This window comes from Puma concolor, chromosome A1, assembly GCF_028749965.1.
Source record: "Puma concolor isolate L17-30 chromosome A1, mPumCon1.1.hap2, whole genome shotgun sequence".
Taxonomy (NCBI): domain Eukaryota; kingdom Metazoa; phylum Chordata; class Mammalia; order Carnivora; family Felidae; genus Puma; species Puma concolor.
This window is the reverse complement of record NC_141667.1, coordinates 109,025,153-109,051,414: the sequence shown is the minus strand read 5'-3', so window position 1 is coordinate 109,051,414 and position 26,262 is coordinate 109,025,153. Positions and strand designations below refer to the sequence as shown.

The following is a 26,262-nucleotide window of genomic DNA, read 5'->3' as shown; positions in this document are numbered from 1 at the left end:
CACTATATGTAGTTGGGACACTGTATGCAGTTCAGAGCCCTCTCCTAAGACCGTACTCAATACTAGTTCAAGGCCTACTCAGAAATCTGTCCTCTGATATTTTTTCTTCCTCTTTATCTTATTTGCTCTCTTTTTCTCTCACAACTGCAGTCTCTAATAAAGTAATAGAAAATAAACTTCTGCCATAGTTTGGATTCTGGATAATCCCAGTTAATGCATCCTGTATGTAGAGGTTGGTGTTATTTTTAATCTTTTTCCTTGTGTTGACCTGAAGTGTTTCTCTGGTGTCTTTCTAGTATGGCAAGTACATTTTCTCTTTTACCAATCTTCCTATTCTCTCACTTAAGTCATATTTACTGACCATCTTCTACATGCCAAGCCTTCTTCTAAGTAATGGAATACAGTGGTTAAACATAATGTTATTGATTCCTTTTTGATGGCCAGAAGTTCTTCTGTTCTTCAAACATAGAAATGGTTTGAAGGCTATTCATTAGCCATTTCTAGTCACCTCTGTTACCTTGCTTCCATTGTTTTGCTCTGACAATAGCAGAAATAATAGTATTTTTAGAAACATGAATATTGGTATATTTGTAATAATTTTAGATTCAAAGACCTTTATACCTAATGTGACCACAGGCTATTTTAGATTCCTACGACAAGGACTTGGAAGTGGATAATAGATGTTCTGTAGAGAGAATCTGGAGGACACTTTGGTTCCCAGGAAGTGCAGTCTCTCAAGTTGGCCGAGTGACATATCAGGATTAGCCCCCTGGTACTCATCCCATACTGTTTCCCTTGAATCACTTAAACCCCATTGGAATACATAGTTATGTCTACAAGTGGACGATGGGTGAATTTCCCAATTAAAAATCAGTAAGTTGTTGGCAGAAGATAGGAGTGGATGCTGGAGAGGTTTCCCCAGAAGTGTCCACTAAACCAGACCATATCAGATCTGAATGGTGTGTAGGTATTAGGGGAAGAACAGAGGTAAAGGGATATGTTAGGCAGAAGGAACAGGTTATGCAAAAGTTCCAAAACCAGTGAGGAATTTGGTATAATTGAGAAAGAGAAAGGATAGGTTTTAGAGGTGTCGTTTAGGGTACTGAGTCAGCAAGCTAGATGTTCTTCTAGATTTTTCAACTACTGATACCAGCAGATTTCATTTTAATTTTTGAGACACTTTGAATTGGGTTTTCTTTCACTTGTAACAAAAAGGTTTCTTACAAGATCTTGACTTAAATGCCGCTGCCTCAAAGAAGCCTTTCTGTACCCCAGACTAATTTGAGTTCCTCTGTTTTATGCTTTCTTAGCAACCTTTTATTCTCTTCCACAAGACCAAAAGCTCCATACTGTATCCTCAGAGCCTGGGAAAGCGACTGGTACATAGTAGGTGCTCAATAAATATTTGTTGATTGAACACAGAGGTAAAAACCTGAATGAGGAAGTAGCAACAAAAATAAAAGGAATCATGGCTAAGGAAGTACAGGGGAACATTGGAACAGTTGAAGAGCTAAACTTGGCAAGGATTAGATGTGGGAGGTGAGGAGAAGGAATCAGATCTGGGGGAGAAGTGAATTCAAGTTAGAATATATTAAGATTGGAGTCCTAGTATGGTGATTTACAAAAGGCAGTTATAAATTTGTATTTGGAGATTAGAAGAAGGATAATAAGATTAAACCAAGATTTTGGTGGCATCAGCATGAAGGGAATAGATACCGAGGACAGTAAGAAAGGGTAAGTACACCTAGGGAAGTAGAAAGTGCAGAAGACAATCTCTGTAAACACCATTACTGAAAGGACATTAGACAGAGAAATGCATATATAAGAAGTAAGTAGCAATAAACAAAATGTGATATATCCATACAATCAACTGTTATTCTGTTATAAAAAGGAATGAAGTGCTGATACATACTGTAACAGAGATAATCTTTGAAAACAGTAAGAGAAAGAAGCCAGATACAACAGGCCATGTATGATTTTGTTTATATGAAATGTTCAGAACAGGCAAATCTGTAGAGACAGAAAGTAGATTTGTTGTTGCCAAGGGTGGGGTGTGGAAGGAGGGAAGAGGGAAATGGGAAGTGACTGACAATGGGAATGAAATTTCTTTTTGGAGTGATGGAATTTTTTTAATATTAGATGGTGGTAATAGCTGTACCACCTTATGAATATCCCAAAACCACTGAATTGTATACTTTAAAATGGTGAATTTTAGGGTATGTGAATTATATGTCAAAAAAAGTCAGTAATAGGTGGAAAATATACACAAGACATACTTAGAGAAAAAGGTAGATAAGTCAGATGGACAGTTACAGTGAAGCCAGAAAAGACAAAGGGAAGTTCATTCTCCCCCCCACCTTTCTGTCTTTCCAACAAAGCATAATGTCTTCCATAGAATAATTGCATTTTGTAGTCTTTAAGAACATGGTGACTAGTGCCTTTTAACAATGTGGTCGTGTATAAGCAACATAAGCATAAATAAAGATATTATGTCTTAATATTTTCCTTTTGGAGCTAACCATTGAATTGGAATTCCCATTTTTCCTCCCTTAAGTAAACATGGCAGAAGCTTTTACAAATAAAGTGAAAATTTCCCAGAATTACTAATGTGTTAGAAGTATTACAAAGCAAGACAGTCTTCCTTTCAGACAGAATAGTAATATTTTTAGTGTATGTGATTATTAAATTTAAATGTTTGTACAAAAATATGCTGCATCATTTATCATTTTATAGAGATCTAATAACTTGTGTAGAACATGTAAAATTTTTAAAATAAGTGCTAGCACATCCTTGGTTTTCAAACCAAAACCAGAAGATATTCTCAAAAAATGACCATCACTACAAAATATTGCAAACATTTTATTTCAAATGCCAAAAATGGGGGTGGTGAGCAATACAACTTATGTAAAGCAAAAGTCATAAGATTTTCTATAAAAAACGGTAAATTTTAGAGCTCATATGTACTCTAAAGATAGCCAGAAATGGCAGAAATATACTCTTTAAATTTTGCTGAGGAAAGGTTTTCATTCTAATTAATTGCTTTTAGCCAAAACCAAACTTATTTGCAAAAATTTATAAATTCTAGCCTGAGCATTTGGAATTATTCGCTGTGAATGTGGATCATTTTCAGTTCTTTCAGGGTAAGGACTGTTTCCTTAATTTTTTACTTTATTTATTTTATTTATTTACTTTATTTAACTTGATTTTTGTATTTTAGAAGTAAACTGATTATCATTTTGGTTTAATATTCGTATTGATTAGGAAAGCAAATAAGTTGTGGAAAGTTGCATTCCCCAGAGCTTTTAATGGGATAAATAGAATTCTTCCAATGGTCAGTATAGAGAAAATGATATTATGTACTTTTTGAGAATTTTTCATTTCACACATTCATCAATAAATACAGTGGAGCCCTGAAGGGATTTTATTTATCAAGCAACATAGTGAATCAATGGTTTCTGAATAACTCTGTATCTGATGGCCTGGGCAATACTGAGTATTATATTAACCTGCAAACATACAGAGAAGGATGATGATGAGTGGAAAAAAATATTCTCAGCAGTTTTGGTTACCTCCTAGAGGCATGTAAAATCTTCCTTTAGTCTCTTCCTTTCTCTGAATATGTTAGTAAATTATAGGAATAAATATTGGGAAGTTTCCCCTCAAATTTTTGAATTTCACGACCCCAGTCTTTGTTTGAGACCCCATGAATTATGTTTTTTCCTTTACCATGGGTTGTAGGGATTTAGTGTGTTTCTTCTTACATTTTTTTTTAATGTCTTGTAATCTTTATTTTTGAGAGAGAGAGAGAGACAGAGTGCGAGCGGGGGAGGGGCAGAGAGGGAGACAGAGAATACAAAACAGGCTACAGGCTCTGAGCTGTCAGCACAGGGCTCGAAATCAGACTGTGAGATCTTGACCTTAAGCTGAAGTCAGATGCTTAACCGACTGAGCCACCCAGGTGCCCTGTAGTGTGTTTCTCCTTTGATAGCTACTAACTACTGACACATGTACTCAAGACCTTGGGGTGTTATTTTAGATTTTTTTTTAAGTAAAACAAACACTCAGGCCAGGACAGCTAGATCATTTTGGCATAGATCCTAGAGCTAACTCTAATCTAAAGCTGTATTTCTGTCTTGAAAAGTGATTGATGAATTGTAAATTCATGAATTGTAAATTCTGTCTTGAAAAGTGATTGATGAATTGTAAATTCATGAATTGTAAAATTCATGAATTTACAATTGATGAATTGTAAAAAACAATTCAGATATAGTAATTATCAGTCTATCTAGAATAGCTTATTAATGAGATGTTTTAATTAGTTGAATATTTGTATTAAAGAACCCCATATGAATCACCAACTATCAAATAATTTTAATGTAGAAAATACACCTGTAGCTCTATTGAAGATCTTTAATCTTTAATCTTTCCTTGATGCTTTAGAGGTCACCTCAGAGTATTATAGTAGCTCTTGCTTTCATTTAAAAAAATTTTTTTTAATGTTTATTTAGTTTTTTGGAGAGAAAGACACGAGTAGCGGAGGGGCAAAGAGAGAGGGAGACACAGAATCCGAAGCAGTTTCCAGGCTCTGAGCTGTCAGTGGGGCTCGAACTCAAGAGCCATGAGATCGTGACCTGAGCCAAAGTCAGACACTCAACCAACTGAGTCACCCAGGCGCCCCTCTTGCTTTTCATTTTAAATAAAGTTAGTTATTATCTAATAGAACTTTAAATATTAAGCTGATTGATTTTTATATTGATACTATGATGTATCTAGATGTGGCTTTTTGAAAGAAATGTTAATCTCCCTCTCTCCTTCTTTATAGTGTGCCTTTTTTTTTTTTTTTTTTTTTTTTAGTAGTCCTTAGAGCTTTTATTTCTTTGGATCCCAAGTAGATGAGAACTTGCCATAATTTAGACGCTTCTCATTATTTTTGCCCTAAATTGTCTTGCTTAGTATAATCACTGATGAGATTATTGTCAATATTGCCAATTTACTAAATACTTGCATACTTCAATATAGTATCTACTATAGGCCTACGGCCCAAATCACCTTTGCTTTCTATCTCCTACTATATTAATTCTCATACTTCTGGTCTCAAAATCCCTGTAAAATATTAAAAGTTATTGAGAACCCTAAAGAGCTTTTGTGTATGTGGATTATAAATATTTACCATATTATAAATTAAACAGAAAAAATTTAAATATTAATTCATACAAAGATAATGATAAACCATTATATGTAATCATGACATATATTATGAAAATAATCAAAACAAAAATTGAGATGAATGGCATTTGTTTCATTCTTTCAAATATCTTTAATATTTGGCCTAATAATCAAAAGATGTATTCTCACGTCTGCTTCTGCATACAATCTGTTGCCATATGCTGTTTTGACTGAAGTATGTGAAGAAAATCCAGCCAGACACATAGTCAGAAAAGGGAATAGTATTATAATAGCTTTTCAAGATGATTTTGGATGGTTGTCTTTGATACTATACCAAAACTTGACAAGTGCTAGATTATTAAAGTCTATTACAATATGAAATCTGACACTTGATGTGAATGTTAAATACTCTGTTACATTAAAATCCGTTAGTCTGTTTTTACACTTTGAGTGGTTCATTTACTCATGCATAATTTTGTAATATCATGTATGCATCATTTTATAATATCCTGCATTAGACATTTGGAAACTCCTGGTTCACTGAATTACCTAGCTCTCCTAACTGTTGTCATATTTCATTAAGCACTAGCAAAAAAACTGCTAATACCATCTTTTCAGAAAAGTCTGTAAATACTGGGAAGCTATAAGTATATAGAAGTTTTACAAAATTTTGATTTTGTTGCTTGAAAGCTAAAATTTTTCATTTTATTTGGTGACAGACACTATTTGTTTGCCTTGAAGTGACAGATTTGCTTTGTTCATTTTTGTGAAAATGTCTGCCAAATAACCAATTCTGAATACTCAGTTTTCCTGGCCATTGTTCATTACATAAAGATGATATTTTTCCATGGAAAAACCAGCTAGTTCAGCTCACAACTAAAACATTAACAAAGGTTCTTTTTCTTAAAATAACCATTATGCTTTGGAATGCAACAGAAATGCATTCTGTGTACTTCCTGTTTCTCTCACATGGAGTATTATAAGATAAATATTCAATTAGTCAAAGTTAATCTTTTTCCTGCTTCATCAAGGGCATTCTGTTTTTTTTTAATTTTTAATTTTTAATTTTTTTTATTTTTGAGAGAGAGAAAGCATAAGCAGGGGAGGGGCAGAGAGGAAAACAGAATCAGAAGCAGGCTCCAGACTCTAAGCTGTCAGCATAGGGCCCGATATGGGGCTCAAACCCATGGACGGCCAGACCATGACCTGAGCTGAAGTCAAATGATTAACCGAGTGAGCCACCCAGGCACCCCAAGGGCATTCTTAGCAGAAATTGACTTTTGTTTTTTTTTCTGTCTCTGCATGTGGTGGAATACACATAGACACACACACACACACACACACTAAAATTAGGTATAAATTTTAACTTACTGTAATTATATTCATTGCTTCCTTTGGAGACAATTTTAAGTAAAATAAAATTATAATATTAACGTCAACTTATACTTTTAAATAAAGTAGAATTATTAAAAAATATATCTTTAAAAAGAATAAATATGTAACACTGCTGGAAAATAAGACTGCATAACTTGAATGGGCCACAACATTTCAGGAATATCTAAGGGTAGAAGGCAATTTGAATTTATTTAGAAATGAAGCAAATTAATTGTTTTTTAAAGGCCAGGGAATAAACTGATATAGAATTAAGAACAGTTCTCATTAGAGACCTGGAGTAATTTCAAGATCAATTAGAAGGAACTTCGAATGTGTATCGGTAGGTGAAAGAAGCTAGTCTGAAAAGACTACATACTGTGTAACTCCTATTATATGACTTTCTGGAAAAGGAAAACTATATACAGACAGATCAGTAGTTGACAGGGGTTGGGGAAGAGGTAAAATAGATGAATAAGTGGAGCACAGGGGATTTCATTCAATAGTGCAATGAAACTATTCTATATGATACTGCAATTGTGGATACCTGACATTATCTATTTGTTAAAATCCATAGAATGTACAAAACCAAGAATAAACCCTAATGCAAACTATGGGACTCAGTTAATAGTAATGTATCAATATTGGTTATTAACTTAAAAAATGTACCATAATAATGGTAACAAAAGGTTAAACTGTGTGTGTGTGTGTGTGTGTGTGTGTGTGTGTGTGTGTGTATGTGTGTGTGTAAGGAGGTATGGGGGGATTGTCTATTTTCTGTACAATTTTTCTGTAAACATAAAACCACTCTCAAAAAAGCCAATATTTAATAATAAATATGATTGAATACAATGACAGCAGCAAACATTTACATTCCAGGTATTGTTCGGAATGTTTTATATACGTATTAACTCTTTCTTCAACAACTGTGAGCTCAGTACTGTTAGTATCTCCACCTTAGAAATGAGAAAAGTGATACTCCAGGGAGTTAAGTAATTTGCATAAGGTCACACAGGCAATAGTGTCAGAGCCCAAACAGGCTCTGGAGTCTTGCTCCTATTCACTGCCCTACTAGCACCTATTAAAAAATAGTAAGTTAGAGGAATAAGGCCAAATATAGCAGTAATCACAATATTGTAAATGAGCTAAATGGCACTGCTGCTTTGTTATTACTAATAAAAACTCTTGGTCTGTTAATTTTTATGCTAGTTTTTTCCTGAATTTTTTTGAAGCTTATTGCTTTATATTATTTAGCAGTTTATTTTTTCCTCTTCTGAGACTGGAAGCCCCTGGAAAGGAATGTGAGAGACTGAGTGTGTTTGTTCTTTGTAGGACAGTTTCCATGGGGTCAAAAGTAGTTGTACGTTGGGCACCTATATATTCATCTGCTAATTTTGATAACAATGCCTTGAAATTTTACTTCCCTGTAGATCCTAACTAAATTTGTCTTTTTCTTTAAACCTACGTCATAATCGTCACCAGCTAACATTTATTATTTGCTAGTATGTTTTGAAGTACAGACTCACGTAAGAGTGTGGTAGTGAAGAGCACTGCCCTAGGTCCATATACTGGCTTTTTTCAAATGCCAGCTTCACCACTAGAGTTAGCGAGCTCTCAATTTCTCAGTTTTCTTTATTCTAAAAGATGATGATAGTAATAGTACCTGCTTCATAGGGGTTTTGTGTTAAGGAAATTAGTTAATGTATACAACTTTAATTCTCTTATTTCTAAGCCTCACAGTATTTCATGGGGAGCATAAGATAAATGGTGAGCTCCATGACAGGTGTACTGTACAAGAGTGGCCATTTTAGGCTGTGCTCATGTCGTTTGGGTTTATAAATAGGTATTTCTCTTACAATCTATCGCCTCTTCACATCCATTTGCTTTTAGATCTAATCATAAAAACTCCACAGAGGAAAATCAGGATCTTTGTCATACCAATGCTTGTTTGTTTATCTCATGTCCTGTCACTATTTTTCTGAATGAATATCATGTTTTAACCGTACTTTCTAGGAGGTGGTTTCAGAACCCATGCTGCTCTGGCCTTCGGTGTTTCTGTGGATGACTCTCATTTGTCTGTGTTCCTTAGAGTAGCTACAAACGTGTTGTGATCGTTGTACAATGAGAGACGCATAAACCCACACTACACTGCACTTCAGGTTTGATTGGCTTTTTAAGTAACTACATCATACACTGAGCTTAGTTAAGTCAGTTAAAATCCAGATAAAATCCCTAGCTCTTCTTGACATAAATTGCTTTAGCTAAATTTTATTCATCGTATAGGTGTGCAGTTTCTTTTAGAGTCTTCAATTAGGAATTTATATGTATCTGTTAAATTCAATCTTGATTTCAGCCCAGCTACCTATGGAGACTTTTTAAAAATCTTGACTCTGCCAACTGGTTTAGCCTAGTGTACATTTTTATATTATTTGCTAATGGCATACCTTATTCCAGAAAGGATTTTGGTCCTTAATTAGCCAGCTATCTGTCCTGTCCCCTTCCTTACATTTCTGATAAGCATTTCTGGGGTCTTCATCTATGGCCATTGAAATATTGAGGAGACGAATATGAGTTCTTCGACATACCTATTAAAAACCTCTTTCTATGTTGGCAGTGATCCATTAATGAGTATTAATTTTTAAAATATAATTGTTCAACTAACTGGAATTTAAATAAAAACTTAAAAATGTAACTCCCCATCCAACAGCAAATTTACTATTCTACAACCCTCCATCGCTGCAATTTGGAGAAATACCCACTGGTATTCTATCCTTGAGATAATTTGTTTGTCTTTTTGTATAACAGTATTTATTACCAGACAGGTGCAGTTTTCTGGATTAATGAAAACTTTAAACCTTTTTAACTCCCTAAAACGTAGTGAATTTTATATACGTTATTTCTGTTTTGAGGATTGATTCACTTAGATCAAATAATAGATGAATAGTTCCAACCTCATTTTCTATTTTCAAACTCACATCAAGTTTATTTGCAAAATATTGTGTTTTTAAAGAGCAAAGCTTTTATTTCCTTGTGTATTTTAATGTGGTCTAGTTACTTTTGTTGGATATGTAAAGTCCTTTATAGAAATAAAATTCTGCACAAATATTTGGGTCACAATTTGAAATGCTTCAAGAGGTTCCACAAATGATGGGGTTTTTTTATGCCATGGGTTTCTTTAAGGTTAATTAGTTCAAATCTCAAGGCACAGTCCTGAGAGTATAATGCAAGCAGAATAAGCTGGCATTATGAAATAAAATTTAGGTAAGTCAGCATCTAGGTCCATAGATGTTTTTATCTGGGGTGCCCAGTTCACTACTAATCATTTACTTATACCTTTCATTTTGCAAATATCTTTTCAGTTTAGGAAAGAATATTCATGTATCAAAAATGAACAAAAAATTATGGATTCTGTTGCCTTTCCTACAGATTTTTCTTTATTATTGTGCAGGTCCTAGCTGCAAGCTTTCTTTTGGAGAGAGACTTTTACTTCATGTCCTGTTTTAAACTTTGTTTATGTTATATGGGATTTCACAGAATGCTTGATATCTAGTGGATTACCTCATTTAATCCTCACGTCATCCTCACAGATGGGGAAATCGTGAGCCTAAGTAACAGGCATTCTGTTACCAGGCCTCACGCTGCTAACCTCTGAGCTGCCTCTTTCCTAACTACATCTTTCTTAACTATTCTTTTTTGGGAGGAGGGAAGGGACTCATCCCATTTCTCAGCTACAAGGCTGATCCCCAAATTGCTACAAGTCTCTTTGCCTTGTCTATTTCCTGACATATGTTAGTCTTTGGCCGTTTCTTGGCCTTGGGGTCCACGAAGGGACAAAGTGTAGAGTAGATAGTGCATGCCTGGTCTGGGGATGAAGCATATATGGTATCCTCTTGTCCTTTTTATCATATGCAGATGCCCATATAAGGCTCTATAACCTTGTGACAATCACTTTATTTGCTGTGGTGGGAGTGGGATCAATGGGGAATCTGTAGTCCTGGGACTAGTATACCTGACACATACTTAACTAGTACTGGTTAAATAGAGATAGGGGTTACTTCAGTATGTTTGGACAGATTTTAGCATTTAGTATTATATAAAAATACGAAAAGTACTTTTTAAAAGAATAATTAAGACTTCTGGATTTTTCGTGTGCGTTTTGAGTTTCTTGTCACTTTGCAAGATAGCCTTTCTGTCACTTGAAATATGTCACAGAAAGAGATATTATGTGCTTCTCATAAATATTTTTATTCATTTTAACAAAATGTAAAGGCAGTCTCTCTTTCTCAAGGAAACCAATCTCATACTGAACTGAGAGAAATTATTTTTGTTTATGTTTTACAGACTTTGAATAATGAGATGAGTACAGATGATGACAATGAATATGCAGAAGAAAAGGAAAGTTACATCTGTGCAGTATGTCTGGATGTTTATTTCAACCCATACATGTGTTACCCTTGCCACCACATCTTCTGTGAGCCCTGCTTACGGACTCTTGCCAAAGACAATCCTGCAAGCACTCCCTGCCCGTTGTGCCGGACAATTATTTCCAGAGTCTTTTTCCAGACAGGTAATTGTTCTCTTTCACTAACACGATTGCCTGATTGTTCTGGCTACAGCTTTGTTCTCATTCTTAAGGTACTTTATAAATGATTATAGAACATTATTGAAAATCATATACAGGATGATTTCTTATTCTCTACTTTATAAAACAGTGCTTGCCCAACTCATAGAACTGTGTGAAAATCATAGAATCCTAGATGAAAAGAAGTTCTCATGTCTAATCTCCTACTTTATGCTGAGATCTTTTCTAAGATATTCTAACCAGTTGTTCAGTCTTGGCTTGGACGTTTTTTTTTTTTTTTTTTAATTTTTTTTTAATGTTTGTTTATTTCTGAGACAGAGAGAGAGCATGAGTGGGGGACGGGCAGAGAGAGAGGGAGACACAGAATCAGAAGCAGGCTCCAGGCTCTGAGCTGTCAGCACAGAGCCCGACGCGGGGCTCGAACTCACAAACCGTGAGATCATGACCTGAGCCGAAGTTGGTCGCCCAACCGACTGAGCCACCCTGGCGCCCCCTGGCTTGGACATTGCTAATGGCAAGGGCATTTCATTAAAACTTGAAGCAGCCCTGTTGATTATTTATTCCTCATATTTGCCTTTTACTGCTACTCATTCTTTGGGCCTTGTTATTTCCTCTGGAGTCTTTGAGAATAATGCTGTAAATATCTGAGGAAAACTCATGCCTTTCCCCCCACCCTCCATGTCTTTTCAACATCCTTATTCTTAAGGTTTTTCTTCTTGAATGAGAAGAAGTAAAATTGGAGCAAGGATTTGCTTAACTAATTATCAGTAAAGATGAAATATAATTTTTAAAACATACTAATGGAGGGGCGCCTGAGCGGCTCAGTCAGTTAACTGTCCAACTTCGACTCAGGGCATGATCTCTCATTTCATGAGTTCGAGCCCCGCGTCGGGCTCTGTGCTGACAGCTCGGAGCCTGGAGCCTGCTTCAGATTCTGTCTCCCTCTCTCTGTGTCCCATTCCCTGCTCGCACTCTGTGTCTCTCTTGCTCTTTGTCTCTCAAAAATAAATAAACACATTACAAAAACATACTAATGGAGACAGGAAAAACTAATGAATGTGGAACATCAAGAATTGCTAAGGAAAAAGGGAAGAAGGATAGAAGTAAGTAGAGCTAACATTTATGGAGGGCACTACTCTGTGCCACCCATCACAGGAAAAAATGCTATCTCCATGTTCTGCAGGTGAGGGTGGATGAACAGATACACAAGCCAGATGATGCTACCTAGTAACTATAATTAGGTGAAGTATTTGGTTTTAAATATTCTGCCACCTGAGTTAAAATAAAATTAAGGACACAATTAAATGATTCTCATGATTCATTAAAAGAAGTATCCCACTTCCCAAGAGTAAGCAAAGGTTTTTCTGGTGCTTGAAAGGGAATTTTTTATGTGATTTCTCTTCCAGGGCATACTAAGAAGTGGAGTAGGCAGTGTCCTCAAAAACATCTTCAGAGCAAGTGGTGTATCAGGTTTCCTGACATCTTCTAGTATACTTTGATAAAAGCTCAGGAAATAACAGAGTATAAATTAGGGAAAGTGACATTGCTAGTAGCCAAAACGTTATGGTCTAATTTTCTTATAGAAATAACTTTTTAAATTATAGAAGTAATACAATTTCATTATGGGAAAAATCAGAACATCCAGTTAAAGTTCTAAGCTCAAAAATCCTCTATAGTCCTAACATTTAAAGACCACAGTGAGTGAGTATACTTCCAGAATATTTTACATACATGTACTTAATTATTTTTCTTACAGAAAAAAATGTGACTATATTGTATGTAAGGCTTTTAACCTGCTTGGATTTACTTAAAACTCTTGTGATTATATCATGATCTACTTAAACTACCAATATTATGGGACATTTAGTTATTTGTCATTTACTTAATTGCTGATATATGGAGATAAATATTTGCACACATCTCTGAGCATTTCTTTGCGAGGGATTTCAAGAAGTAGAACTGGTAATTAAAGCTGTTGTGTGTTTTAAAGCTATGTGTATGTTGCCAAACTGTGCTCAAAAACTGTTATAAGCAGTATTATACAAAAGCTTATTTTCTCCACATTCAGGGCATTTGTTTTTCTTGGCCATGACCTTTGCTGATTTTTCTTATGGTTTGTTCATCTTTTTCTTGCTTATTAACAAGATTTTTTTTTTTAATTAGTGTCTGCTTTTGTCCTATGGGGTAAATCATTTTCCTGTTTTGTCATTTGTATTTTAGTTATGTTTGTATTTTATGGATGTGCAGAACTTTTATGTGGTCTCATGTAGCAACATAGGTCTTTAATATTTCTAATTTTAAAGTTAGGAATTAAAAGGCCTTACCTATTAACTACAGAATTATATAAAAATTCTCTTTATCCACATTTATTTTAGGTTTCCACTTTGTCCTCCTATCCCATATTTAACTCCATTTAGCATCTTGTATGATGCATGGTTTGAGTAAGAATGGAGTACTTTTGGGGCGCCTGGGTAACTCATTTGGTTGAACATCTGACTTTTTCTTTTTTGGCTCAGGTCATGATCTCATGGGATCTCAAGCCCTGCATTGGGCTCCAAGCCAACAGGGGGAGCCTGCTTGGGATTCTCTTTCTCTCCCTCCCTCTCTGCCTCTCTCCTGCTCATGCAAGCTCTCTCAAACAAACAAACAAATATTTAAAAAAAAGAACGGAGTCCATTTTCTTCCATATCCTTAGACATTTATCCTAGTATCATTTGCTGAACAATCCTTTTTTCCTATTCTAGTTGAATTGTCATTCTTTAAAAAGTAATAATAATTACTACAATGTAAATGTGTTTCTTGACACCTTTTTCTTTTCCATTCATATTTCTATCTTGCCCTATACCTCTTAAAATTATTCTAGACTGTGTTTTAATAACTCACAAGTGAATTAAAATTATAAGTTATTTGGAGATAATTCATAGTTTTTAATTGACATTTATATAATATTGGGTGATTGTTATTGGATGTCATCTTAATAAATTTCTGCAATTTCCTTCCTAAAGGCTCTGCACAATTCTTACTAGTTTTCTGCCTGTATATTTTTTGTTGTTGCTATTGTAAATGAATTTTTTTTTCCTCTTCTGGTTTCAAATGCTTTTGGTGATACTTTGGAGAAGTTAGTTTACAGTCTTAGAGTATTCTCTTAACCTTACTGAACCCTGACAGTTACTTATTAAGTGAATGAATACTCTCAGTTACTCAATGTCAGCATTCCAGTTGCGAACAAAAAGGGATAATTACTGTCAAAGGTCAGAGTGGGAAAGCTGTCATTTCCTAAAGGAACTCAAGATATTTGGCCAATGTTTCAGGGGTTGGTTCTAACATAATTCTGTTACAGTAACTCAGTGGATAGAGATAATAATGAAATTCCCCCCAGATTTATTCCATAGACTGTACCTCAGCAAAATGATTTTAAACTTGTACTGTAACATTCACTGGTTAGGCAATTGTGCTTAAATTAACAGTATTGGATGTGATCTTGATAAAGTAGTTAACACATGAGAAGTTGAGAAGAGGAAGTGGGAAAGGATAAGTAGAAGAAAGGGTAGAAGGAGTTGATACCTATTTTTTTAAGATAAGTCAAGATATACTGTTGAAAGTTGATCGAAAAAAAGTTGTAGCCGACACTTTTGGTTGCTAATTAGTACCATTACATCCTTCTTTTCTAATATAACTCTGAGTTTTATTCTCAAGTATTCAACTCTCCCAGCATAGACCAGGTGGCTCCTGGGTAGCAGACCCCATCCTTGGCTTCCTTTGCCAGTGATTGGTTTACAAATCTGCATGTGGTCCAGTTTTGACCAATGACATGAGAAGAAAGTTTGTCTTTACTCTTAAGACATGAGATAGAAAAGCCATTCTCTCTCCCATTGGACATAAACAAGAAAGTGTGTAACAGAGATAATTTTTGGCAGCCATCTTATGAATAAGTGGGGAACCCGCTTGGTACAAAGCCTTTATTTTTGAGAGCACAACGAAGGAAAGAAAAGAACATGAGGTCTTGGGGTGCCTGGGTGGCTCAGTCGGTTAGGCGTCCGACTTCATCTCAGGTCACGATCTCGCCCTCTGTGAGTTCGAGCCCCACGTCGGGCTCTGTCTGTGCTGACAGCTCAGAGCCTGGAGCCTGCTTTGGATTCTGTATCTCTCTCTCTCTCTCCCCTCCCCTGCTCATGCTCTGTCTCTGTCTCAAAAATAAATAAAAACATTAAAAAAAAGATTTGTTTTAAAAAGAAAAGAACATGAGTTCTTGATAACCTCATTTAACCACTGAGTCAGCCAGCTTTGAAGCCCACACTACCTTTGGATTTCCTGTTCCATTAAATATTAAATTTACTAATTAACTAACACAGTTTGAGTAAATTTTCTGTTAGTTTCAACCAAGAGCATCCTAACCATTCAAAGCATACTAATAAAAGGTAGTCAACAAGGAAACTAAAAATGATATGATTCACAACATTTTGAGAGGTTAAAAGATAGTTTAAAAAGACTTAAATCCTCTTGGAAGGACATCAATAATATTTAAAGATAATAAATAGTAAAGAGGTTTCTGGAATGGTTGCATGAGAGGCTCAATCTTTACTCCAGTAAAACAGCTGTTTAACTGATACCACTATACCACTATTCTTGTAAAAGGTTGTACCATCAAGACCTTGTAGCATTTGGATATCCACATGCAAAAGAAGGGTGACTTTGGAGCCACACCTTACACTGTTTACACATACACAAACATACACACACACACACACACACACACGCACACACACACACACACGCACACACGCTAATTAAAATGGAACAAAGACCTAAATGTAAGAGATAAGAATATAAACCTCTTAGAGAAAACATAGGTGTAAACTTTTTGAAGTTGGATTAGGCAATGGGTTCTTAAATGTTGCACCTAAAACACAACCAAAGAAAAAAACAGATAAATTAGACTTTATCAAAGTTGAAAGCTTGTGTGCCTCAAAGGGTATGATAATCAAAAAGACAGTAATAAATGTTGACAAGGATATGGAGAAATTGAGACTCATATATATGTTTGTTAAAATATGAAATGGATGGGGCGCCTGGGTGGCGCAGTCGGTTAAGCGTCCAACTTCAGCCAGGTCATGATCTCGCGGTCCGTGAGTTCGAGCCCCGCGTCGGGCTCTGGGCTGATGGCTCAGAGCCTGGAGCCTGTTTCCGATTCTGTGTCTCCCTCTCTCTCTGCCCCTCCCCCGTTCATGCTCTGTCTCTCTCTGTCCCAAAAATAAATAAATGTTGAAAAAAAAAATTTGAAAAAAAAAAAAAAAATAAAATAAAATATAAAATGGTGAAGTCACTTTGGGAAACAGTAGGATAAGTCCGGACATGGCAGATTCTAAGTTTGCTTAGGAGATTGGGAAAGTTCTGGTGTGTCCCAAATTAATTAGAGTCCTTTTGTCTTGAAGGTGAGAACGACACCAGTGTAAGCAGGTTTAATCCTTTCAGACCAAGAGCTCCCACATCAGCACCCCAACTCTAGGTCTCTACAGGGAGGTGCTACATGCCACATAAGAGGATCTACAGGCCACCTAAAATCAGCAGGCCAAAGACAGGAAAAGGCCATGGTATATAAGCATTATGTGAGGTAGGAGTCATCCAGGTGAGAGAGGAGAAATCCCTCAGCCAAGGATATCATGGGAAGGTGTCATATTTTCTTGAATTGACTATCTGACTGAAGCCTTCAAACCAAGCGTGTCACTTCCCCTATTGTGGACTGACACTGAATGATCTTCCTGTAGGCAGTCCTACTACAGACCCAGTATCCATTGATCCAGGATCCCAACCCATGGTTATATAGTAGATGGGAGTGTCCCAGGTATTGCAAAGGGCACCACAGAGTGAGTGTATCCTACTTCCCAACTGTGAACTGACTCACTCCTGTCCCCCCTCCCCATTCAGATGCACTCAAACCTCAACAAGAATGATTTCCACTCTTGTTCCACCATTTTCCTCCATTCAAACTCCATCTCCATTTTAACCACACACAACCCCATACCCACTACTCTTGTGCCTTTACCTGGCAGAATTAGGTGCTGATGAGCAGATATCCCAGTGAACTCCACTGGAAATAGGAAAAGGAAATACGTAAGTCTTTACCTTATGTATAGAAGTCCCTAACTAAATAAGGAAATGACATTTAAGCTAATCTAGAATTTTAAGCGTGGAAGCAGCCTATGATGTTTTCACCAGGGATATTTTGGCTGACTCAATAAATGGGGGATGTTACTGGCATCTAGTCACTAGGGACAGGGATGACAGATATCCTAGAGTGTTTGGGCCAGTCCTGCACAGTGAAGAATTATTCTGTGTTCTGTTTGATTTCCTCATGTCCTGCTGGAATTTGTCCAGGACAGATAACTCATCCCAAAGAATATCGCACTTCCTCTTTTTATCTACTGTGACAGTCTATAATTAATTGGTCATGGTCTATTATCCCTATTAAGAGCATTTCACCCTTTCTCTTATTCTCTACCACTGAGTCTGGTCTGTTAATTCTTATGCTAATAATGGTTTTGTTCTTGTGTCCATCCATGCCTCTTTTGTTTTTCTGTTCATTTTGTACAGAATAGTCACTAAGCCTGAAATCCAAACTCATTCTTTTTATCAGTAAGAGTACCTAATTTTGTCTTCCAGTGCAGTCATTCTCAAGCTTTAATTTGTGGATTATTTCTATTATAAAAAAAGAAATATCAAAGTAAGCATAATATTTAGAGCAGTGTTTCTCAAACTGTGTCAGTGAAAACCCACAAACTGTCTTAAAATCTTCAGGGATTAAAAGGCAATGCTTACTTTGCACCTGTGTAAGAGGGGCAAGAAAGTGCCATTTGTCAGGGGCCTTAACTTTCCTGGTGAAACTCATTTTGTACCCCTGTGGTACCACCTTTACAATTTTTACTGTATCTGTGTACCACCTGAATTATTTTTTTAAGAAGTTTCCTCATATCAACACACCTTTTTTCTTAAATACTTATATTAGCTTCATCCTTAGCAATGTATTTGTGAATGTATGTGTTTGATGCTCTACTTAATATACATTTTTTTTCTAATGTACATTAAATAGGTAACTTTTAAATGTTTAAACATTTTCATTCAGTATCACCCAAAATCATTTCACATGTCGCTAGTGTTTTGCAAACCAACTCTTGAACACCAATGACTTATTCTTACAGAGGTTAATCTCCAGAAAACAAAAACAAAAACAGGAATGCTTAAATAGTCCCTGGGGATTGGGAGGGGAGGTAGAAATAAGGAGTAGAACAGATCATTGTCATTTTGTTTTTTGTTTCGTTTTGCCCTTCTATGCTGTTGGATTTTTTAAACCAGAGCTATATGTGACTTTGACAGTTTTAAAAGTAATAAACCAAACTGCATCATTGGCTATGATGTGGTGCACAGGGAAGATGGAATTTCTGTCTTTCTTTCTTCCCTTTCTTTCTTTCTTTCTTTCTTTCTTTCTTTCTTTCTTTCTTTCTCTTTATTTTAAATATAATTTATTGTCAAACTGTTTTCCATACAACACCCAGTGCTCATCCCAACAAGTGCCCTCCACAGTGCCCATCACCCACTTTCCCGTCTCCCCCACCCCCCCGTCAACCCTCAGTTCTCAGTATTTAAGAGTCTTTTTTCACACAGAAGACAGTATTACAGATTCTTCGAAGGCAAGGATGGATGTTGTGATAACCTTTTGAGGATCTAGTAATATATCCCTATCCCTAGGATTTCAAAAGCCTTTTTCTAAATCTTGAAATGTAACTTTACATACAAAATAATAACAGGATGCATCATCACAGTATAAAGTATTTAACATTTTGTCTTTATCTTAGCAAGAGCTCGGTAAATATTGTGGGTAAACTGGGCTTAATTTAATAGATCACCTCTTGGTCTTATAATTCCTCTAGCAGAGGATAAACTAGCTATTCTTGGGTGATGAAACAGTTACTGAAATGATTCTTGAGTGCTCCAAAGTCACTAAAAGACATCAGTAAGTATAAAGTGATCACAACTGCTTGAGGTGAAAGCTTGGATAAATGCTCTCCCCTGAGAAAGTCATAATAGTAGCAGATTTCTCCTGGGCCTGAAGGGTTAAAAATGATGATAATTACTTTTTCATTATTCTGGTATAAAATTATGAGAACAAAATATTGTAGCAAATACTAAATGCACTCACTAAATTAAAATGGATAAGTCATTAATTATGGCTTACCTAGATATTAAAATAGGAACTCCTAAATATTAACCTCAGTTCAGCATAAATTGTATAATTATAATGATTCACATATTGTAAAATCTGTAACTCCATTTCAACAGTATCATATTTAGAATTTTGGGTTTGGTTTTGTCCCTGTTCTATATGCCTCTGTCATCATGGTGCATATTTAGCTGGAAAATGGGACTTCCTAAGCAAGATTTTTAGCTTTGAACAGCTTATGAGTAAAGAATATGAAAATGAGGTTTTCATTTATTTTCCGAGGACACACAGATAAATACTCATCAGTGCTGGATGAGGTATTCCTGGTTGGCCTCCCTTCCCCGCATGCAGAGCTTTTCTGGACCCCAAATTCTATAGGGCATGCACTTACTAGTAGACCTTACAGCCACCCAGGGTGAGAATCTGCGAGGCCTGAAGAGATTTATATTACTGTATTTCTTTGATTCAAACTAGTCCCATTCTACTGAATGCAGGCTATGATAGCAGGTTATCTTTTCCCCTAACTTGTATTGTTCCCTTTAGAGGTGAGCATTTTTTTCTCTATGTGCTTAGGCTTTCCATGGCTCATAGAGAGTTCAAGTACTTTCTAGAATTTAAAGTGAATATCATTACATCTGTTCTCTGATTGGTCTGTGTTTACTTCCAATGAATATTTTCTTTTTCACTCATAAGGAAGTCTCTGAAAGGTTGAGAATTTGATTCTGCATTTTTTTTTAACGTTTTATTTTTGAGACAGAGAGAGACAGAGTATGAACAGGGGAGGGGCAGAGAGAGAGGGAGACGCAGAATCTGAAATGGGCTCCAGGCTCTGAGCTGTCAGCACAGAGCCCAACGCGGGGCTCGAACTCACGGATCATGAGATCATGACCTGAGCCGAAGTCGGACGCTTAACCGACTGAGCCACCCAGGCACCCATGATTCTGCATTTTTTTAAACTTTCTCCAATCAGCAGCATTAGATTCAGTAAATTCTTGACCATCACATATAGAATGAACTAAAGAGATGATGCAGTAGGAAAAATTGTAAAAGATTTTTCCCTTTTATCCTCTCTCCTGAGCCAGGATTGTACTCTGGTTATTCTCTTGCTACACCTGTAACACATTTTTCCCTTTTTTGTCTACCTGTTTATTTCTACCTTTTTTTTTTTTAAGTTTATTTATTTATTTTGAGAGACACAGAGACAGTGCCAGTCAGGGAGGGGCGGGCAGAGAGAGAGGGAGACTGAGAATCCCAAGCAGGCTTCACACTGTCAGCACGGAGACTGATGCGGGGCTCAAACTCACAAAACCACCGTGTGATCATGACCTGAGACGAAACCAAGAGTCAGTCGCTTAACTGAGGCACCCAGGTGCCCCTGTTTCTGTCTTTTAATCTTGAGTCTTATTGAGGGCAAGGACTGGGTTTTTCTCTTTGCTGCCTATGGCATAATAACTGACATAGGAGATTCCCAGTAGATGTATACTGTATGTGTAGACACATCAAAGTTGCATCAAATGTGAATTTGAGGGAATTATGTTCGCTTGAATTCAAATTAAAAAGTTTACTCGTTTTCTTTCTTAAAGAGATCGAAATTTGTTGTCAAAATACTGTAACAATTTTTCATGCTCTTGCCATTTTAGTCAAATTAACGTCTAAAACTACTGTTTTCTTTTGCTTTACTCTAGAACTGAACAATGCCACAAAAACATTCTTTACTAAAGAGTATTTGAAAATAAAACAAAGCTTTCAGAAATCCAGCTCTGCAAAATGGCCGCTCCCAAGCTGCAGGAAAGCCTTCCATCTTTTTGGAGGTAAGGAAACTAATGCAAAAATGTTTGGTAACTTTGTCTAAGGTCTCTTTTTAAAGCGATTTTTTCCTAACTAAAATGTTAGGGGAAACATTTCTGCATTGGTCAGGTTTAAGTAAGGATTTTGCCAAGTATCTTCTTGCTGAAAGCATTAAATATAATAATAATAATAATAATAATAATAATAATAATAATAATATATGAAGAAAATAGAAACTGTGTAAGAGCAAAATTTGAGAAAAACACATGATTAAAGTACTTTGCCTTGCTGTCAATAACGTTTAATATGATGTTTAATAGATGAATGAAATTCACCTCAAAAGTAACAGATTTGACAAAAGCTGTATTTGACAAAAGCACTAGTATTCTTTATAAAGATCCTGAATAATTCATTATCATAGGTAAGTTGATTTAGTTTTATTATTTTACAGTTGTCCCACAAGTTTATGACAAGTAGCAAATAGCAGAGACTTGGTGTACAAAGTGTCTCACAGGTACACAATGGAATAGGAATACCAGTTTCTGGGTTCAGGTTTAACTAGCTGAGTGACCTCAGAGGTGTCATAATAACCTCTTCTTTTGTTTTGATTTTCTCGTATGTAAAATGGGAGTATATATATGTGTGCAACCGAATTAGTACAGTTGTAAGGATCAAAAGAGCGAATGGGAAAGCACATTCTAAATTATAACTAACTATACTACAGGTAGAAGGAATTAGCAAAATAAGGGCAAGGAAATTTCTGAAACCTTTTTTACCTTTGAGAATTTGTTACCGTAGAATGATAATCATACAATATGGACATAAAATATAATTTCTCCTTTAATAAAACGGTGGCCAGAGCATAAAATACTGTGTGGTTTTAGTATTTACCACTTGTGATATTATGGGATCTGTTTGGAAAGCTCCAGATATGATCGTCAGGGAATGGAGCCGGGGAGCTTCTATAATAAGACCTAAAAAATCAGTACCCCACAACATAAACCAAAAGGAGATAGAAATGGAGCCTGTATGGTTGAGGCAAAAAATAAATTGATTTATGAAATCCCTGAGGTACGAAGAAAGTAGTTTAAGGACAAATATAATTCTATAGAGCAGTCTGAATGAAGAAAATAGTTGAAGGACATTTTACACACATACGCTATTTTATAAAGTAGTAACTGTAGAAACTCATCCACAAATTTGGTATAGACACATTTAGACATATGAAAGCAAATAGAAAATGAATTTTCTTGAAAGATCTCATCCCAAAGAAGAGAAAATTTAAAGGATAACTTGTATGCTTTAAAAGATTCCTTTGGGTCCTACATACTGCTGTGCACACAAATTTTAAAAAGAATGAAGCACCTTTCTGATAACCCCACAATTTCCTTCACCTTTGTGTATCCCGAGATACTGAAGCTATAATTTAAACATAACCTTCTTTGTGATTTCATCATATTTGTCCTCCCCATAAGAGTTCCACAGAACTTAAGTTGTTAAAAGTTTTTACGGAGGAGGTTCAAAGTAGCTTTGTTATACAACCCAACTTAAGAAATATATTACTATCAAAAAAAAAAAAAAAAAAGAAATACATTACTGTCAAGGGTCTGTGGAGCTAAACAAGAGTTGAGCTGTCAGGCTCAGCCAAAATTGAAAGAGTTAAGCCTTTGATCACTTGGTGCAGTGGTATAAACAGGAGTCTAAAACTGGAGGAGATGCTGATTCTCCTTACCTCAAATCCATTTTGGAACAGTGCACTGATCCAGATTCAGGCAGATCAGCACACATGTCGAGATCATCTGACTAATGAGGGGCTCCTAAACAAAAGGCAGTGGCAGTTTTAGCCCTGAAGGTGCACGTAGGGGGAGGGTGGAGGGGTGGCAGTCAGCTAAAAGCAGAAAAGCACTGGGTGCTACTTAAGGGACGGGGGGTCGAAGTGTCTTCAAGTTTCCCTGTTCTACCCCTTTTAAAGGGGTCCCATTAGAGGCACCTGAACAAGCGTTCTGCCCAAGGCCTCATAGAAAGAACCTAGGAATGCTGGTGTTGGGCCTAGGGATGTAAATATGTAAAAGAGCATCACTGGCCAGGGAGACATAAGGGCAGTTTGTCCTGTAAGGTCTGTCAGGTAAAGCTTCTGTGTTTGCTTATGGTCAGGCCTGAAAAACCATTCATAGGATTTTAATCATAAACCAGACTCCTTATTTGTCTGTATTCCTGAATCACCTTCTGTCCTTTTTGTTTACTTCGTGTTCCTCTGAATTTTGCATTATTTCTTTATACAAGTACACACATGTATATTTAATCAATGCTATTTACTTTTGCTTGTTTTTTTAACTTTGTAGTGGTAACAGTATATATAAATTCCTCTACATTTGCTTTGTCACTCAGCATTATATTTCTTGGATCCATCCATTTCAGTCCATTATATGAATGTGGCACAATCTATCCATTTTCCTGTTGATCAACAATAGAGTTAGCCAGTTCTTTATTATAAACAGCTGCTATAAACTTTCTTTTCTTGTCTACTGGAGCATGAGAGCTCCTCTAGAATAAATGTGGGTAGAATATTTCTGGGTCGTAAAAAAAGCAACATTTTTACCTTGATTACCTAAACCAAATCATTTTCCTAAATGCCGATACTGATTTATCATCACCTTTGTCTCCCACATTCGGTGTTTTCAGTCCTTGAGATTTTACCAGTCTGATAGGTATAAAATGGTATCTCATTGGGGTTCTAATTTCAATTTCCTGATTACTAATGGGGAATAAACATAGTTTTATATGCATATTGGCAATTGAGTTTTTTCATCTGTGAAATCCTATATAAATTTTGTCCATTTTCCTATTGATGGTATTTTTCCTGTTAATTTTTGAAAGTTTTAAAATATTTTCAGAGCAGACTCCTTTTTCTCTTAATAATATGAATAGCAGCTATCATTTCCCAGTTGTGGTTTGTATGTTCTCATTATGATCTCTTTAGTAAATTGTGACTTCGCATTTGCTTCATCATCTTTCCAGTCTGTATTATCTGCCTTATGAAATTCTTCTCTATCCCCAGTGTCATACAGGTATCTTCCTGTATATTTTTCAAATAGTCTAAAGGTATTTGGAATTGACTTGTATTGTTGTTTTCTAAGTTTTGTGAGGGTTTTTGTTTGTTTTGCTATATTGTAGATAGGGATTCAATAACTTTGGCCTTTTTTCCTATTTACTTTAGCTACCATTTGTTGAAAATAATTCATCATTTCCCCACTGATGCACATTGCTACTCTGTCATATATTAAATTTCCATGTATGTGGGTCTATTTCTGAGTTCTTTATTCAGTTCTGTTGGTCTTTTTGTCTAATTCTTGGCCAAAACCATACTTTTTATTAAGTATAATTGAAATACAATGTTATGTTAGTTTCAGGTGTATAACCTATTGATTTGACAATTCTGCTCTTGGTTGTCTTTTTCCTTTGCCACTTTAAATACATCATGCTATTCTCTTTTGGCTTGTAAAGTTTTTGCTAAAAAATCAGATGATAGACTTATGGGGTTTCCCTTGTATAGAACTGTTTTCTTTTCTCTTATTGCTTTTAAAATTCTCTCTTAATCATCACTTTTTGCCATTTTTATTAATGTGTCTTGGTGTAGACCTTGTGGTTCATCTTGTTAGGGGCTCTGTGCTTTCTGGACTGAGATATCGGTTGAGAAGTTCTCAGGTATTTTTTTCTTATTCCACTTTCTCTCTCTTTTCTCCTTCTGGGATCTCTGTAGTGCAAATGTTATTATTCTTGATAAGGTCACAGTTTCTTTAATCTGTTCTCCCTCTTTCTGCCAGTCAGCTTCATTGCTTTCCAGTACCCAGTCTTCCAGATTGGTGATCCGTTCTTCTGCATTAACTAATCTGCTGTTGATGCCCTCTAGTATGTATTTTATTGAATTCATTATTGAACTCATCAGCTCTGACTGGTGTTTTCAATATTGTCTGTCTCTGTATAATTTCTCAATGATTTCATCCACTTGTGTCTCAAGTCCAGTGAGTATCTTTAAGACCATTAATTTTTTTATTAAGTATTTTATTTTAATTCCAGTGTAGTTAACATACAGTGTTATATGAGGTGCATGTGTACAATATAGTGATTCAACAATTCCCTATGTCACCCAAATGCTCATCTCAATAAGTACCCCCCTTAATACCCATCCCCCATTTCACCCATCCCCCACCCACATTCCGTCTAGTAACCATCAGTTCTCTACAGTTAAGAGTCTGTTTCTTGTCTCTATCTTCTGTTTTTTTGCTTTTGCTCATTTGTTTCCTAAATTCTACATATGAGTGAAATCATATGGTATTTGTCTTTCTCTGACTTATTTCACTTAGCATTATACTCTCTAACTGCATCCATGTTGTCGCAAATGGCAAGCTTTAATTCTTCTTTTATGGCTGAATAATATTCCATTGTATATATATATACCAACCACATCTTCTTCATTCATCTGTCGATGGACTTTTGGGCTGCTTCCCTAATTTGGCCATTGTAAATAATACTGCCATAAACATAGGGGTGCATGTATTCCTTTGAATTAGTGTTTTTGTATTTTGGGGGTTGATACCCAGTAGTGCAATTACTGGATCATAGGGGAGTTCTGTTTCTAACTTTCTGAGGAACCTCCATACTGTTTTGCACAGTAGCAGCACCAGTTGGCATTCCCACCAACAGTACAAAAGGTTCCTTTCTCTCCATATCCTTACCATTATTTTTTTCTTAAGTTTTTGGTTTTTGCCTTTCTTACAGGTGTGAGGTGATATCTCATTGTAGTTTTATTTTACCTTTCCTTGATGATGAGTGATATTGAGCATCTTTTCAGGTTTCTTTTGGCCATCTTTATGTCTTCTTTGCAGAAATGTCTGTTAATGTGTGACCATTACTTTTAATTCTTAATCAGAAGTACTGCTTATCTCTGATTAATTTAGCTCTTTTACTGTGATTTTATTTATTGTTCTCCCATTTGGGATATATTCTTCTGTCTCCTTTTGTCTCACTCGCTATGTTTGTTTCTGTGTATTAGGTAGTTCACCTGTCTCATGATATGGAAAGTAGTGGCCTTGTGTGGAAGAGGTTCCATGATGCCCTATAATGCAATTCCCCCTGGTCA

At 35.9% G+C, this 26,262-nt stretch overlaps 1 protein-coding gene across 3 annotated transcripts in view; it reads left to right on the top strand.

Moving 5' to 3' along the window:
- Positions 1 to 26,262, top strand: part of RNF180 (ring finger protein 180) — a 211,586-nt gene that overhangs the window by 134,849 nt on the left and 50,475 nt on the right. For all 3 annotated transcript variants that reach the window (XM_086700073.1, XM_086700079.1, XM_086700077.1), the window contains 2 exons: positions 10,879 to 11,104; positions 21,020 to 21,145. In XM_086700073.1, the coding sequence (XP_086556199.1) occupies positions 10,879 to 11,104; positions 21,020 to 21,145 (352 nt within the window). The remainder of the gene's footprint in view (positions 1 to 10,878; positions 11,105 to 21,019; positions 21,146 to 26,262) is intronic.